This window comes from Serinus canaria, chromosome 9, assembly GCF_022539315.1.
Source record: "Serinus canaria isolate serCan28SL12 chromosome 9, serCan2020, whole genome shotgun sequence".
Classification (NCBI taxonomy): Eukaryota; Metazoa; Chordata; class Aves; order Passeriformes; family Fringillidae; genus Serinus; species Serinus canaria.
In genome coordinates this window covers 16,927,369-16,941,965 of record NC_066323.1, presented here as the reverse complement: position 1 = coordinate 16,941,965, position 14,597 = coordinate 16,927,369, and the positions used below count along the sequence as shown (strand labels likewise).

The 14,597-nt window shown below is 45.7% G+C and overlaps 1 protein-coding gene across 2 annotated transcripts in view; it reads left to right on the top strand.

The window, feature by feature from the left end:
- Nucleotides 1-1,191: 1,191 nt before the first annotated feature.
- Nucleotides 1,192-14,597, top strand: part of SGPP2 (sphingosine-1-phosphate phosphatase 2) — a 41,329-nt gene continuing 27,923 nt past the window's right edge. The window contains exon 1 of one of the 2 annotated variants that reach the window (XM_050978115.1): nucleotides 1,192-1,195. Coding sequence is in view for 1 of the 2 variants with exons in the window: in XM_030227214.2 (XP_030083074.1) it covers nucleotides 7,721-7,930 (210 nt within the window). In the remaining variant the exon portion in view is untranslated. Of the gene's footprint in view, nucleotides 1,196-7,720; nucleotides 7,931-14,597 lie in introns of those variants that run through there. The other variant, XM_030227214.2, reaches the window with a different exon arrangement.

Sequence of the window (14,597 nt, the reverse complement as noted above, 5' to 3'; positions counted from 1 at the left end):
TTGTTGCACCTTCCTTAGCCAGCATAGAACCAGACCCTGCATGCACAAGTTTTCTGCTTTTAGACCTGAGGGAATATAATCAGGATCCAGGCTTAAGTTCCATTCCAGATCCAGTCTTTCATATGCAGATTATAAAATCAGTAAAAAACAAGCTTAGTTTGGCAGGGACTTCAAAAGAGACCTTTGGATGATTTTATCAACACCAGAAGAGGCAATTTGTTCTCCATGCTAGAAATCAACATATATCTCATTTTAGGAGATGTGATCTATACTGACTGGGGGTTTTGTGTAGAGAGAAAAATACCATATTTGAGAGAATTTTTCTTGGGACCACCTCAAGTCTATGTAAACACTTCTGCCTTCAAAAACCTTATCCCCTAATCTCAGAGAAACATTTTTACCCAACATATTTAGATCAATATTTTTGGTTTATTTATTTATGTCATCTTGTCTTTTTGACTACCTAAGGCTTCAAAAAAGATTTTAGAAGTTTATCCCAAGTTTCTGTTTTAATTCTGCAGGAAGCTTGAACATTGATTTTAAGAGTTGTGGTTTGGATTTGTAGATGCTAATGCAAGAAAGCTCCCAAGGAATGCAGCTTTTCCCAACTCCTGCACTGCAAGAGACCTCAGAACCACTAAGCAAAGGAGTTAAAACCTGATTTTCTCTTCAGCCATTGCCAGGAAAGCTGCCAGCCAGATGGATGATCTGTGGTGGATGGTCAGCAGTCATAGTTAAAAGTTCTGTGTGCTGCCATAGCTTTTCAAAACTGCCTATTCCCAAAAGAGCACAAATAACTAGAGAGATAATGGGGTGGGCATGGATGTCTTCTCTAAAACAGCCACTGGATTTCTCAAGTCGTGTTGGCTTGCCCAGTGTGTGTGCAGGAGCCACAGTAAATGCTGCCCTGACATCCCCCCTGGCAGGCAGAGGGTGCAGTAGCTCTCTAGGTGTGGCTGAACACCTCTCAGATGACATCTGACATTCAAAACCTTGATGCAGAGGAAATATTTTACTAAGATACTTAAAAAAAATTAAAATAACCCTCCATGCAGTTGACAGAGTTTGCATTAAAGGGAGATAACCAATTATGGTCAGATTTCTCTCCTGCAAAAAACAAAAGCTCAAACTCCCTTCTCCCCCCAGCCAGCCATTTGGTGATATTTAAATACATTTCAAGCAAAATGTTTGGTCTGTAATGAGGTATAGTAGAAAATCTCTCCTACTATAAGTTATTAGAGGTGAAGGATAATTTATGATTCTATTCTGCAGAGGGAGGAGGGAGCAGCCCAGGCAGGGCCCTGCTCTATCTGCCTGCCCCCAATTCAGTGATGTCTCCACAAGGAGGTCTCTAAATGGAGCTCAGCCCTGTATTTCTGTCTTCCACATGGGCCCCTTTTCCTTTTTTCCTTCCACTGGTCCAAAGATGGTCACATTTTTTAAGGTTTTGCAAACTGCTTCAGAAAGGAAGGGCAAGACAGGCTCAGGCTCTGGAAACACACTGGTCACACCTGAAAGAAACAGTCAGCTTCATTTCCATTCCACATGTAAGAATAGCAGGGCTCCTGCTTCATCAGCAGCTGAGCAGTAGCTTCTAGAATCAGGGCTAATTCACAGGTTATGAAAGGTTTTGCCCTGTACAGTTAATTTCACAGCTTCCACTGTTTGAAGTGAATATTTTGTATTATTTTTAATGAATCAAGGTAAATGCTGTCAGACCTCCTAATGGTTGTTTCTATCTACTATACCTTAAAAAATGTGCATATGTATCCTTGGTTTACTGCCAGTCAATCAATGTCACTGCACTGACAGATGGATGTGGGATCTTTTGCTGTCTTTAAAATAGGATCAATGACATTAAGGCTTGTCATGTAAATAGTAGAAATAAAGCAGAAAAACCCAAGAGCTATTTATGTTTTTTAGGATGACATCTGTAATGTGGGCGGCATAGAATGAAAAGCAGAAAATTTCAAAGCTGTTCATAGTTGAATGAATTGACAGAGCATATATTTCTCAGTGGTTTAAAAGGCATTAGTTATGCAAAGTTCATGCATGCAAACAAAATAAATGTACGAACTAAAGATAAACCTATGAACTGGCTGCACAAATCTCAATCCATTTATTTGCTCATTTTCCACTCCCACTCTTTTTTCTCTGGATTGTTCGTTCCTGAACAGACTTTTTGCTGAAACTCATAAATTGCCTGAAAAAACCATAATTTAAGAGGTCAGCAGCTCCCAGCAAAAGCCTCTGTTGCCCTTCACAGGATGCTTTTTGTTGGCTGAGACTCTGCAGGGACCAAACAACCCTGCTGGCCAGGCTGACCTGCCCTGGCAGAGCCCAGCTCCATACTGCAAATAGATTTTAGACAAAAGAAAAGAGCCCTACATCTCTTGCATTCCAAACAAGTGTTTGACAGCAGTGACTCATGCTGCCATAATGCAGGGATAAACACTTGGAAGACACAAAGCTGCAGCTTTAGGGGTGAGGGCAGGAAGTAAGGTGCCACAAAGAGAAGTTATCAAGGGGCAGGGCAGAGAGGTACCTGGCCCTCAGATCCATCCTCTGCTCTGAACAGGAGGAGGAACCGTGGAGAACATGCTGTGTGCAGAGGGTGTTTGGAAGTGCTCTCTGACATGGCAAGATAAAGCACTGCTCCCCAGCACTGGGGAGTATCACCTGTGCCCCAGAAGAGGTGCAGGATGGAACTCAGCAGCTCCTTTCCCTGGATGTTGTTCAGTTTTGTACGTGCTGGCTGTGAGCTGCCCATTGTTAGCTGACTGCTCCAAGGCTGCACACTGTGCTCAGGCTTCCTGATGTCCATCTGGGCTCAGACCAAAACTGGCTTGTCCAGAATAGTGGCTTTCTTGAAGGAAAAGGCAGTTGTAAAAAGTAGAGTATTCTTCTGTATTTGATAATAATTACTTGAGAACTGTAATCTTGTCTCCATTCCTACACTTGCTGAAGGAGGACTCATTGAAGAGCCCATGCCAGGAGATGTCTCAGAACAAAGCAAGCAAAGGCAAAGGATGTTTGCCCAGCTGTGCCCCTCCTGCACTGCTCTTGTCTCTTCAGCAAAGCTGTACTGCCAGCCTGACCATTTCCAGGGGAGCTGGTTGTAAGGGTCTGGAGCTGGTCACCCTTAGCAAAGACCCTCCCAGGCCCTTTTACAGCAATGATTTGCAGCACCTGCTGAATTCCTTGCCTTTGTGCCATCCCTTCAGTGCAGGCACTCAGTGCTGTAAGCAGGGATCACCAGACAGCAGCATGGCACCTGCTGCAAAAAAATCCCACTAAAAACCCTTTCCACAGCTTCAGCTACATTGGGGCAGCACTCAGCCCAGAGAAAGAGAAGTTTTTACCATTTTAAGCCTAGACTGTTGTTGATAAAATCAGATTTTTTTTCCAGAGAGCTGGTACATGGTATTTTAAATAAGATAATCAGACAGGTCAATTCTTATGATAGTTAAGTTTTTAAAAATTCTTAGGGGTTAAGTTCAACATTTCAATACAACATTATTCATCCTTCTGCTGCTGTCTCCTAGAACACTGCAATAGCAAATGTAGCCTACAAATAACCAGAAACATTGTGAACACCTCCAGGAATTTCACAGTAGACACACGTGCAATTGAAGTGTCCAAGTGATATGGTGCAGAATAATTATTTAAATAACATGCTCATCTTCACTGGAAATTAGCAGTACCATTTCAAGCAATGCAAATCATAAGCAATTACATGGAATTATCTGGTTACTTACACTGCAAACAGAAAAGTTAATTATTTCTGCCCAAGACAGCAGCCACAGCTTCAGCACATTCCCTTTCTTGCAGTTTTTGGAGCTGCTTTCATCTTCCCAAGTTCTAAACTTTGCTTTGCTTTTGTACTTAAGTTCTCTAAAATTGAAAATACAATCACATATATAAAAAATAAGGCTATTTTAATAAAATTATGTGAGAATTATTAACAAATGGGTCTACAGTTCCATTTTCCTCCATGTCTAAAGCTGTAGGACTTGGTGAGCAGTTTGGAGCCCAAAGGACTGATGAATTTAACACACATTTTGTGCTGCAGCTTTACATTTTCCAACCATCTGTGCAATGACAATTGCTGTGTGTTCAGTGCATGGAAGGCTGCAGAGGGATCACAGGTTCCAATCTTTCTGTATCACTCAGCTAAACTAATGAAGATATTGACACAGAAAACATTTTCTCTTAGTCAGAAAAGGCCTACAAAATGTGCAGACTTGAGACCCATTACAGCTGTGCAGACTCCTGTTGAGATTCTTTCTTTATTGACCTTTCCTGCATTTTTTTTTCTCCAAAAAATTTCTTCAAACTGGATTTTATTTGACCTTTGATAGGCATTAAATCAAAAGCAAAAACTCAAGTGCTGTGGAAACCACAGTCTCTCATGTGTTGGTTTCCAAGGGCACTTTCTACAGATTTTTTTTCATCTCTTCACCATATTTCAAAATCTTCAAGTTCTTCCAGCTAATCTGAGAAAGCTCCATTTTCTTGCCTGCAAGGTTAGTGGGTGGTTGGGTCTGACATTCAGTACTGGAAGTCTCAGATCCAAAATAATGTGTTCAGTAGCTTGTCAACTAAATATAATGAAAAAGCAAAAGTCTTATAAAAAGAGTACTTGTAACTGGTAGTATTAAAGCATACACATTTTAATGGTTTCTTTCTCAGCAGAAAGAGCAAAAAATGCAAATTGCCAGAAAATGGTGAAGGAAGATGAAATTAAGAGTCAGGCTCTGAGTATGTTGAGAAAATGACTGAGAAAATGAAAACACGTGGGATGAAGCTGAGGAGAAAAATTGTTCAAACCCGTTTAAATACAATGCTGTGGTACTTGGTGAGTTGGTGGGATTTCTGTCTTCACATCATGGCCAAAGGATCTCTGTGTGTAGGATTTCTGAGTGCCACCCCTCCCTCTGGCACAGCCCACATCTCACTGCCAAGGTCAGTGGTGCCAAGCCACAGTGTGCTGATGTTTGTAGCTCTGCCCTGCCAAATCCTCAGCAGCCCTCCAGGTACCAGAGACACTGCCAAGGCCTCTCCCTGGTACCAGACACATCTCATCAGGCAGTGGCTCTCTACCTGCTGCAGCAGTTTCAGCAGGGGCTTCAATTTGCTCCTGTCACTTCAGTGGTTTTTTGTTTGGAAAACCACATTTCTGATAGTTGTGTTTGTAACTCATAAGCCACGGCCTCTTCAGAGGGATCTCAGCAGAAATAACTCTGATCTGATCTTCCACAGTGAAATGTGGCTGCTGTCTGTAGAGTGACAGTAAAAGTTGTGCTTGTATTTTGCTCCTCCAGACCCATTCTCTCAGCCTGAGGGAAAACAAGGCTTGTCTGGCTGTCAGGATTGCAAACTCAGGCTGACAACTGAAAACTGAGCTGTGCTCTCCTAGCATCATCACCCACCCCCAGCCTTGGAATTTGTACTTCACTCTTAACTTTGTTGATGCTGAAGGCAAAATTATCCACCATCATGACAATGACACCCGTTGTTGTTAAGGAAATGCCTTCAGCACAAGGCACTACTCTCAGCTTTCTCAAAAGTTATCTTTTGTATTCTCATCTTTCATGCTTTTCTTCAGCCCAGGGGTGATTTTCTTCCCTTGTGAAAATGTAGTTAAATACTAACCAGCTATTAGTGAGATATTTTGGCTCTGGATGAGGCAGTTTCATTAGATAAAGCTCTAAAAGCTTTTTTTTTGCTACTGGACAGTTTATAAATTACTTCTTTTATACACTCTGAAAATCCTACTCATCTAGTCTTTTGCAGTGACATTGATTCCACTGGCATATTAAAATTAACAACAAGTAGAAATTTCCCCCTTATTTTTTCTCTCTATTAAGTTTAGAGTGAGTCTGATTAATAAAACCTGAATTGTCATCAGCTGGATGCTGACCAGGTCCTCACTGAGACACATTCCCACTAACCTATGTGTGCACCTGAACAGGAATTAGGGAGAAGCTGGCTGTGAATGCTGAGCTCTATTTTAATACCTGGGTAGTATTATAATGACATAACTATGTAGGCAGATCAGATAAATATTGACTTGTGGTTGACAAAGAGATGTTTTAAAACACCCACCGAGTGCTGGCTCCAGCCATGCACTTTCATTCCTGCTTTCCTGCTTTCCACTGCGTCCCTGGATAAGATCCTATCCCACTGGCATCAGGCAGGCCTGTAATTTTACTCTCCAAATTAACATGTTACAAATTTTTGTGCATTTTTCACATATCCAAGGGAGAGGAAAAAGAAGACAAATACTTCTCAGGTATTTATGAATGCACCCAGTAAATTGTACAGCTAGTAAAAAATGAACCCAGAGGCAAACAATAAACAATTCCCCCATGTAAAAGAGTGCAAACACAGAACCTGCACAGGCTGCCTCCCTCCTCAGTGCCTCCGAGCTGGTTCTGCTGACAGGGGAGCCCTGTCATCATGGCCAGGGCTGAGTGTGAGCACACACCAGCAGTGAGGTGAGCGCCCAACACGTGATGGTTGGGCAAACCTCTACTGATAGAAGATAAAGTTTGGAGAAGATAAAAGAAAATTAATCACACAAAGAATTAGATGAGATCTATGGAGTCTGCCCTGGATTGTGGATGGGGTGATGAAGAGCTGTCCCTGGGATTCCTCACAGAGGCCATGTGGCCCATAGAATGGGCTGGCTTGGCCCCAGCCCAGGCTGGGTGATGAGATGGCTCTGCCATCTCGAGAGCAGTGGTACTCATGGGGCCTGGGTGAGCATCTCCTACAGGCAGCCCAAACTGTGGCACAGGGACACACTGACTTGCTAAAAAAGCAAAGGAACGTGGCTTTGGTTTCCAAGTGCTCTGAAAAAAAATGCCTTGATGCAATCTTGCATAATTTGGGGTGTTTGAGAATGAAAAAAAAAGCAACAAACTTTAAACAAGTGTATGTTGAGCAAATCATGATTGTGCAATCCTTGTATAAAATATATTTCTGAGAATAGAAATGGGGCTGTTCTAAAAAGAAAAGAAAAAGTCATCGCTGGAACTAAGGTGCTAAATGCTTCAAACATAGGAATCAGCTGGGATCACCTGTGGCAAGGTTTGCATCCCCAAAACTTCAGGGGCATCTTCCAAGGGATAACTCCTCTTTTTCTGTAGGAAACTTCACAGCTGTATTTAAGGGATAAAATATTTAGAGATGTATCCTTATAGGTGTATGTGTACATGTGATGTATACAATGTAGGTGTGCAAATATTTGGGAAAAGAAATAAAAGCTGATTCCAAAACTGGACAAAAGGAAACGGGGGACAGCTCAGGGTGTATTTTATACCATGAGATGAACTGACAAAAGATGAGCCCATGTAGCATGGCATCCACACCTAAGTGTTTTTCACAAAGATCTTGGTGCGATTTAGGGCATTCTATCTTCACGTTAAGAGGACAGCAGGAAAACCATCATGGCAGGAAAAACTCCAAAGAAAAGGAACGCGCTGAATGTCCTGTCCTCGCCGGGGGGTGACCGCGGGGATGGGAGCCGGGGAGGGGAAGCACAGGGCCCGGCCGGCAAGGGGCGCTCCGGGGCGGGGCAGCGCACCTGTGCGGGAGGGGCGGGGCGGGCGCACCTGTGCGGGCGGGGCGTGGCGGGGCGGGGCGGGCGCACCTGCCCGCGGCCCCGCGGCCGGCGGGGCGCGCTGGGGCCGCGCTGCGCGGAGCTGGCGGCAGCATGGCCCGCCTGCTGGGCACCCTGCGCAGCTCCCAGCCCGTGGCGCGCTTCCAGCGCTCCTGCGGGCTCTTCCCCGCCGGCGAGGAGGGCGGCGGCAGCGGCGACCCCGCGGAGGGGCCCCGGGACGGCGGCGCCTGCAATGGAGCGGGCGCGCTGCGCTGCCCGGCCGGCGCTGCCCCGGGCGGGGCGCGGAGCGGCCGCGGCCCGCAGGTGAGTGCGGCGGGTACCCGGCCGTGACTCAGCAGAGCCGTCCCCGGCACTGTGAGCGCAGGGATGCCCCGGGAGGGTCCCCCCGCATCCCGCCGCCTGCGGGATGGGAGGGAAAAAGATTGGGGCTGCGAGCGGGAAGTGCTGCGCGCTGCCGCAGCCCGGCTGCATCCCGGGGAGGCGTCTGTGGGCTCTCGGCGCTCCCCCATCGCTGACGCCCCCGGGATGGGGCGCTCGGTGCTAGCGGGAGTTGCCTGCAGAAGGGTCTGGGGGGCACCGCGGTGTCGCCCCGAGATGCGGCCGGGAAGGAGCAGCTCTGCTGTTTGCGGCTCTGTCTCCGAGCGGGGCGCACCTGCCGCGGGGCTGCGCTGTGCCCGGCCCTGCCCGCTGCCTCCTGTGCCCGCAGCCGGGCCCGATGCTGCCCTGCTCCGGGCTCCGAGCGGCTCAGCCCCGCTGGTGCAGCCGCGGTGCGATGGAGACACGCAGTTTCCCGCTGGCCAGGCAGGTCGCGGTGTTTCCCGGCACAGTCTGTAATTCCCCAGTGTATCAGAAGGGAACAGGGAAAGGTATGATGCAAGCTGTGTGTACAGGTCGGACGACCTGCATTTTGTCTTACTGTAATGACTAGAATTCATTAGCAGATCGTTTTGTGGTGCCTTTTGGAAAGCAGGTGTGATAATGGGCTTTCAAATTCTACCTGCAACATAAACATGGACCAGCCATGAATGTCACAACTCTACCACTCCTTCCCTTCTATACTATTTTACTCTTCCCTGTTCCACCTCCACTGCTCAGATTCCCATTTCAAGCATCTAAAATTCTTCCTTAGCTGCTGCTTGACTTTTTCTCAATTAGATGTAATTCAGTCTGTTCACTTCTGAACTACAGTAAGCTCTATTTTGGGTAAACCGTGCAGATAAATCACTAAAATATTTATTGTCTCCACTTTCTCTTGAACAGTGGCATAGTTCATGTAGCAGTGTTGATACTAAAATCCTGTCCAAGTTAATGCTCCATGAATGCAGCTGTTCACCTTGAGCAATTGTTTTGGGTTTCATGAAGCAAGGCACAATTACCTTTATGTGAAGGGTGAATGTGTTCTGCTTGAGACTCCATGAAACTTGGAGATAGAAGCAGAAGGATTTGTTTCCACAGAATTATGACACCCACTTCTGAAGCATGAAAGTTGGGTTCAAACACCCCAAAATGGAGATGGGAGTAATAGATTGAACAGTGTTTCATTGAAGTGATAGACTTATAAAGATATGCTCTCTCTGTTCCTTTTTATCTAAGCTGGAAATGAAAAGTCAATTTTTATAAGGAGCATCTTCTGCAACCTGATTAGAAATGTGAAAAGTGAATTTGGATCTCCCTTAGGCTAAGGCTCAGATCCCCGGCTTTGTTGCTAGATGACCTGGGGTTACCCTGATGTATCTGCAAGTAAACAGGTTTAGGAATCTCATTTACATAGCAAATTCCTTGGCCATGAATTCTCTATGGATAGTGTCATTTTCTTGCTCCTAGCTTGCAGGTGTTTTCAGAAAGGTGCTAAAGTGCTGCCCCTGCATCTTCCTCCTGGAGCCTTGTGTGGCTCTGTGCTCATCCATCCCTTCCTGAACCTTGGGAGTTTTGAAGTCCTTGTCATCAGGACAGTTGATTTCTATAGGGTGGTAACTCTCACACTGCTTTGTCTTTACTGTCACAACTATCTTAAAGATTCTCAGGTTCTCCTACGTAAGTTCTGGGACAACCACTAGGTTATACCTGTAAAATCAGAGCATTTTGCATGCAGTGAAGAAGATGTGAATGGTTTACTGGATGATGGGAGTGCCACAGCTTCAAGCCTCCAGGACATCCCCCCTTTCTTCAGTGCCAGCTCTCAGGCCCCTCCATCTGACCTGGGCTGGATCGTGTGCCACGGTGACCCAGCTGGAGAAACTCTGGGGAGAGGCAGCCAAGGGCTAGTGGTAGTTTGGGAGGGGATGGACACACCTGGTAGGGAAGATGCCTTACTGCATGGGGAGGAGAGAGGAGGTCTCAAAGGGGTAAAAAGACAGAACAGCTCTTCCTGTGGAAGGAGGAGGCTTTTAATTACTGCAAACACTTTTGCCAGGAGTGCTGCTTGCAATTCATCATTATCTTCATTTATGTATAACCTGGAGATGAAGCGTGTGTTTAAAAAAAGTTTTAAAAGCCACAAGGCCTGGTTACAATGGCCAGCAGCAGCATGAGTGGCTGTGTTTCTGAATCTTTGTAAATCAGTCCTGCCTGCCCCACAGGAGTTGCCATGAGATTAGACAGGGAATGAAGTGCTTAGATGTGACAGCTGTGGCTGTGTGCAATTCTTAAATATTGAATCAGTCCCCTAGCCCATGCTCTTGATGTTCCTTGGTTACCAGATCATTTAGAATCACTTTTTAATAGCCCAAATGCAAACTCTGGTTGTCTGTGGATGATACAAAATGGTGCTAGTCCAACACACTAACTGGGTTTATGTTCTGACTTGGACTAGATATTGAATCTATGGGCTTTTAGTGGAGAACCTGTCTGGGTTTATTACTACAGAAGACAAGAGAGCAACTTCTTGTAATTATCCTGTCTACAGTTAATACTAGTTTCTTTCCTGTACTGCTTTCTATTATTAGTTTGTTTCACAAGAAATTTATTTCTGGAACAGCTAAAAGGTATCTTTTCCTGACACTTTTTAGGAAATCCTCAAGCTGTGCTCTTAAAAACACAAATGTACTGCCTGAAGCTGGTGTTCTGTGAGTGGCCAAACAAAGGCCATATATATTTAAAAAGCGCTTTGCTTATCTCTAATCTCCTGGTGGACTTTTGCTCCTGAAATTGATAGCCTGAATGAAAGGGTATGAAAGTAAAAAACAGCCTTCTATTCAAAGTTCTTTGTAGAGATTTGTTTGTCTTTCTCTACTCTTCCTCTCCCAGATGCTTTATCAGCTCAAGATCTGTCTTCCTGCCTTGGAGAGAGTACAGTTCATGTTTACACTGTAGTTATTCCTTAACTGTCAGAACTGCACTGAGCTGGCACAATGCTTACATACTGCCTGATGCTGTTTAGTGATTGTATGGTTCCTGCTCATGCTGTAGGTGAGGAGGATAAAAACCAGGATAACAGCCAGGTGATGGTAACACAAACAGAGTAGGTGGGTACAAACTGCACATCCATCTCAGATGTCCCCAGAAATGTGGTCAATTACTTGCAAGGTATAGATGAAAACACCGTTTTTGCTGTGATGGGATGGTTGGTAATTTGAAGCAGGTTTGCTCTAGAGCCTGGCTCAAGGTCTCTCTTCTGTGGTGGTCCCTGGCAATAGATTTTTGCATCAACCTCAGAGTATTGCTTTTTCTTTTTAAATGGTTTTGCAGGCTTACTTGGTTTCATTTTGTTTCCCTTTCCATGCAGCAGAAAGTTGGTGGTAGCTGAGGTAGGTTCAGCAGGAGAGGCAAACCCTTGTGAAAAAACCCACGAGCACTGCTGGGACAACAGGCTCAAGTGCCCCTAGAGAATGCAGCTGAACTTTTGCAAGCTCCTCAGTTTGGAGCTGCAGCTGGGGAAACATGAGCTGCAGTTTCTGGTTTCAATGGGCTGAGCACAAGGCTCACGTTCCCCAGCATCTCTCTGTGCTCTGGCACTCCATGGTCAGATCTTCCCTTCCTGCCGTGGGAGCTCGACCATCCTGCAGGTGTCCAGGTCCTGGTTTGAGGATCTAGCAGCCAGAGAGGGATGGTGTTCATCTAAATGAATGAGATGGTTTCATGGAGGGGTTTGGCCAGCCCTGAGTGAGGGATCTTTGGAAGATGACAGCAAAATCACATCCAAGATTCAGGTAGCATGTGGCAACCCCGGGAGAATCTGTTAGCACTGGGTTTGCCTCTCCTCAGGGAACAGCCTTGCATCCCCTCTGGAGAACAGGCTGCAGAGACAGCTGTGTGCTGTTTGTTACCATCTCATCTTCAGGATCCTGCTGCAGTCACCTGGAGCTAACAGGAGTTGGTGAAGCTTTGCTGATTGCAATAGATGTCCTGTGTGGTGCCTGCTGCTGAGAGAGTGGGTGCTGGCACAGGGGCACATGAGGGGCTGTGCTGGCAGCCCAGGTCCTTACACTGATGATGATGATGATGTGCTTCATGACTCAGTGCTTCCTGGCTCACAGCCTGAGTCATCCTTTTGGAGGCCACTGGACCTCATAATGAGGAGCTGTCAGGATCCTAGGATTAATTCCAGTGCTTGGAGGTGAGCCACTCACTGCTTTATAATTCTGCTGATTGTCTTGGGCCATTACTTCAGATATCAACCAGAATAATAAAAGTTAATCTGCTGCTGTTTTTCTCAATTGGGTCTCTGGAGAGCAGGAGTAGATTTAACAAACAAGAAGCCAGAGAAAATGTGTTCTGGAAAATCCCTTTCGACAGCCAGTTCTTTCAATTTATCTCATTTTTGTGCTCTGCAGGGAATGTGTATGGGTCATCTGGGCAGTGGAAGGTGACTAATGACTGCTATAGCAAGTAAATCTGAGGTTTAGAGGCTACAGGTAGTGTTGTCTAAACCATGATTTTTTAATTTAAAAGGTCTGTTCACTTTCCTGCTTTAAAGGGTTTCATATCAGTCTGGTTTGGTGAGCACCTGTAACTTACTTTCCCAAGGTAAACTGCTATTGGTCTAGATGCAGAGGAGTGTGAAGGCTTTAATATGGATCTAAATTGCTTATTTATTTATTTGTTACTAAATTTTGGAATATTTATTACTAGATAAAAAAAAAATGTTTAATCCTTCCTTTTGAAGACAGCTGGCAGTTGCAAACCACTGTTCACAGGGTTGCCTGAGCCTGTGGGTTCTGGCACACAGGAAGTGGTCACTGTCAGCCCTGGTCAGGTCATTTATATCCCCTTTGCAGCTTGCTCCACTGCATGGAATTGTGGCTGCTTACTTAAATCAACCACTTTATGAGGTGCAGTGCCTTTAGTGTTCCCCATTGCCGTTGCCAAGGGAGAGTGTTGGGGTACTTTGTTTTACAGGAGAAGTCAGTGTCAGATGCCTCAGTTGTGCCACAGGAGCAAAGCCTGGATGTTTGAAATGGAAAGGGCCCAAAGGCATTAGCAATGAGGAACCTGTTCCCTGACAAATGTACAGCCCACCCACCAGGATCTGTGGCATGAAACAAAGGGCAGAGCAAGCAAAAGACTGAAAGAAAGGTCTAGGGAGGAGAAGGGAATCCTTATGGAAGGGCAGCTGACACCCATGTCACCTGCAGGTGTGAAGTGCCAGGGTGAATTTTGAACTGGGACTGACTGAAGTGTTAAAGCTTGCAAGCACCGGCCAAAAAGTGCCACCAGCTGGTGCCAAGCTCTGGTGGCTGGGGGAGTGCCAAGGGGGCTGCAGCCACAGCGTGGTTCATTCAGTGGGGTAGGAGAGCCAGGCCTTGAAGCAGCACTTGGCAACATCAGGTTGGTCTCCTTGTGTGTTTCTCCATCAGAAAGAGAGCTGACATCAGCATGGCCTGCACTAAATGCAGCTAATAATGAGCAGCAAGTGAATGAAGAACATCTTATCTGCAGCTCTCCTCCCAGGGGTGGGCTGGCTGCTGAGCTGTCCTCTCATGTGCCTCTCCACAGCCACAGCTCCAATTTGAACTCATCCCTTCCTCCTTACAGGGCTCTGTGCCTGTTGGGAGCTCAGGGATGAGGCACTTGTATACATGGCATGGTAGAGATTAAAACAAATAGTTTAGCTGGCTGAAAATGGCATGGTGTTACTCTGTTTGTTCCAGAAGCCTTGCTGCTCTGTGCCTCTCAGAACACACCTCTGCCATGGAATTAATCTTAGCTGACTGGATTCATGATGCTGCTGTGTAGAAAAAAAAGTGATTAATCTATGGTGTCAAACTTCCAGCACAAAGCTAATTTCTAAAGTAAAATCTGAACGTGAGAACAAGCTCTTTGCTCTGCAAAGAAATGTAACAGTGAAGTCCTGGCTCTCCATGGTCATTGGCCATTCCTGCAAGCTTGTCTTGGGTTGGATTAGGTTAGGTTAAGTGAGGCTTTTCTTGAGGATCTTCTCAGACCTGGTGTGCTGGGGCAAAAGTGGCTTCCCATTCCTCCTCCAGAGTATCTCTGCAGAGCACCTTGGGTATCCAGCAGCCATGCAGGCCCTAGTAACACTCTGACTCATTTGGTTTTGGCAGAAAGTCAGAACTAAAAGGAGGTGGTGCTTGAGGGAGATGGGTGGGTGTGTGGGCAGGGTGACCATCTAATGCTGTGCTGCTGGAAAACTGCTGTGTTGTGGCACATCTTTCTACCCAAAACCAGTTTTAGTAACACTGTACCTTTGGAAATATGAAGTACAGTAAGTTTCAGAGGAATCTGATAGCTGTTTTGAAGCTGGAATCCCCACCTTTCTGAACTGCCTAAAATTTTCTTCTTTTGTTTCTTAACTTGCCTTTTCCTCCCTCTGTCCACAGACACTGATGCTACCTAATCCTTATAACATCTTCCTCAGGCATTTCCAGGTGCAGGCTCTGTGTTGCACCCCACAAAATTGCAGTCTAATTCTCGTAAATTAAAATGCAATTAAATAAACCTGTTCTTCCACTGTAAAACAGGGAAGAAGGAAGCCTTTTCCTTCTGCCCTTCCCCTGCCTGCCTCTCTTGC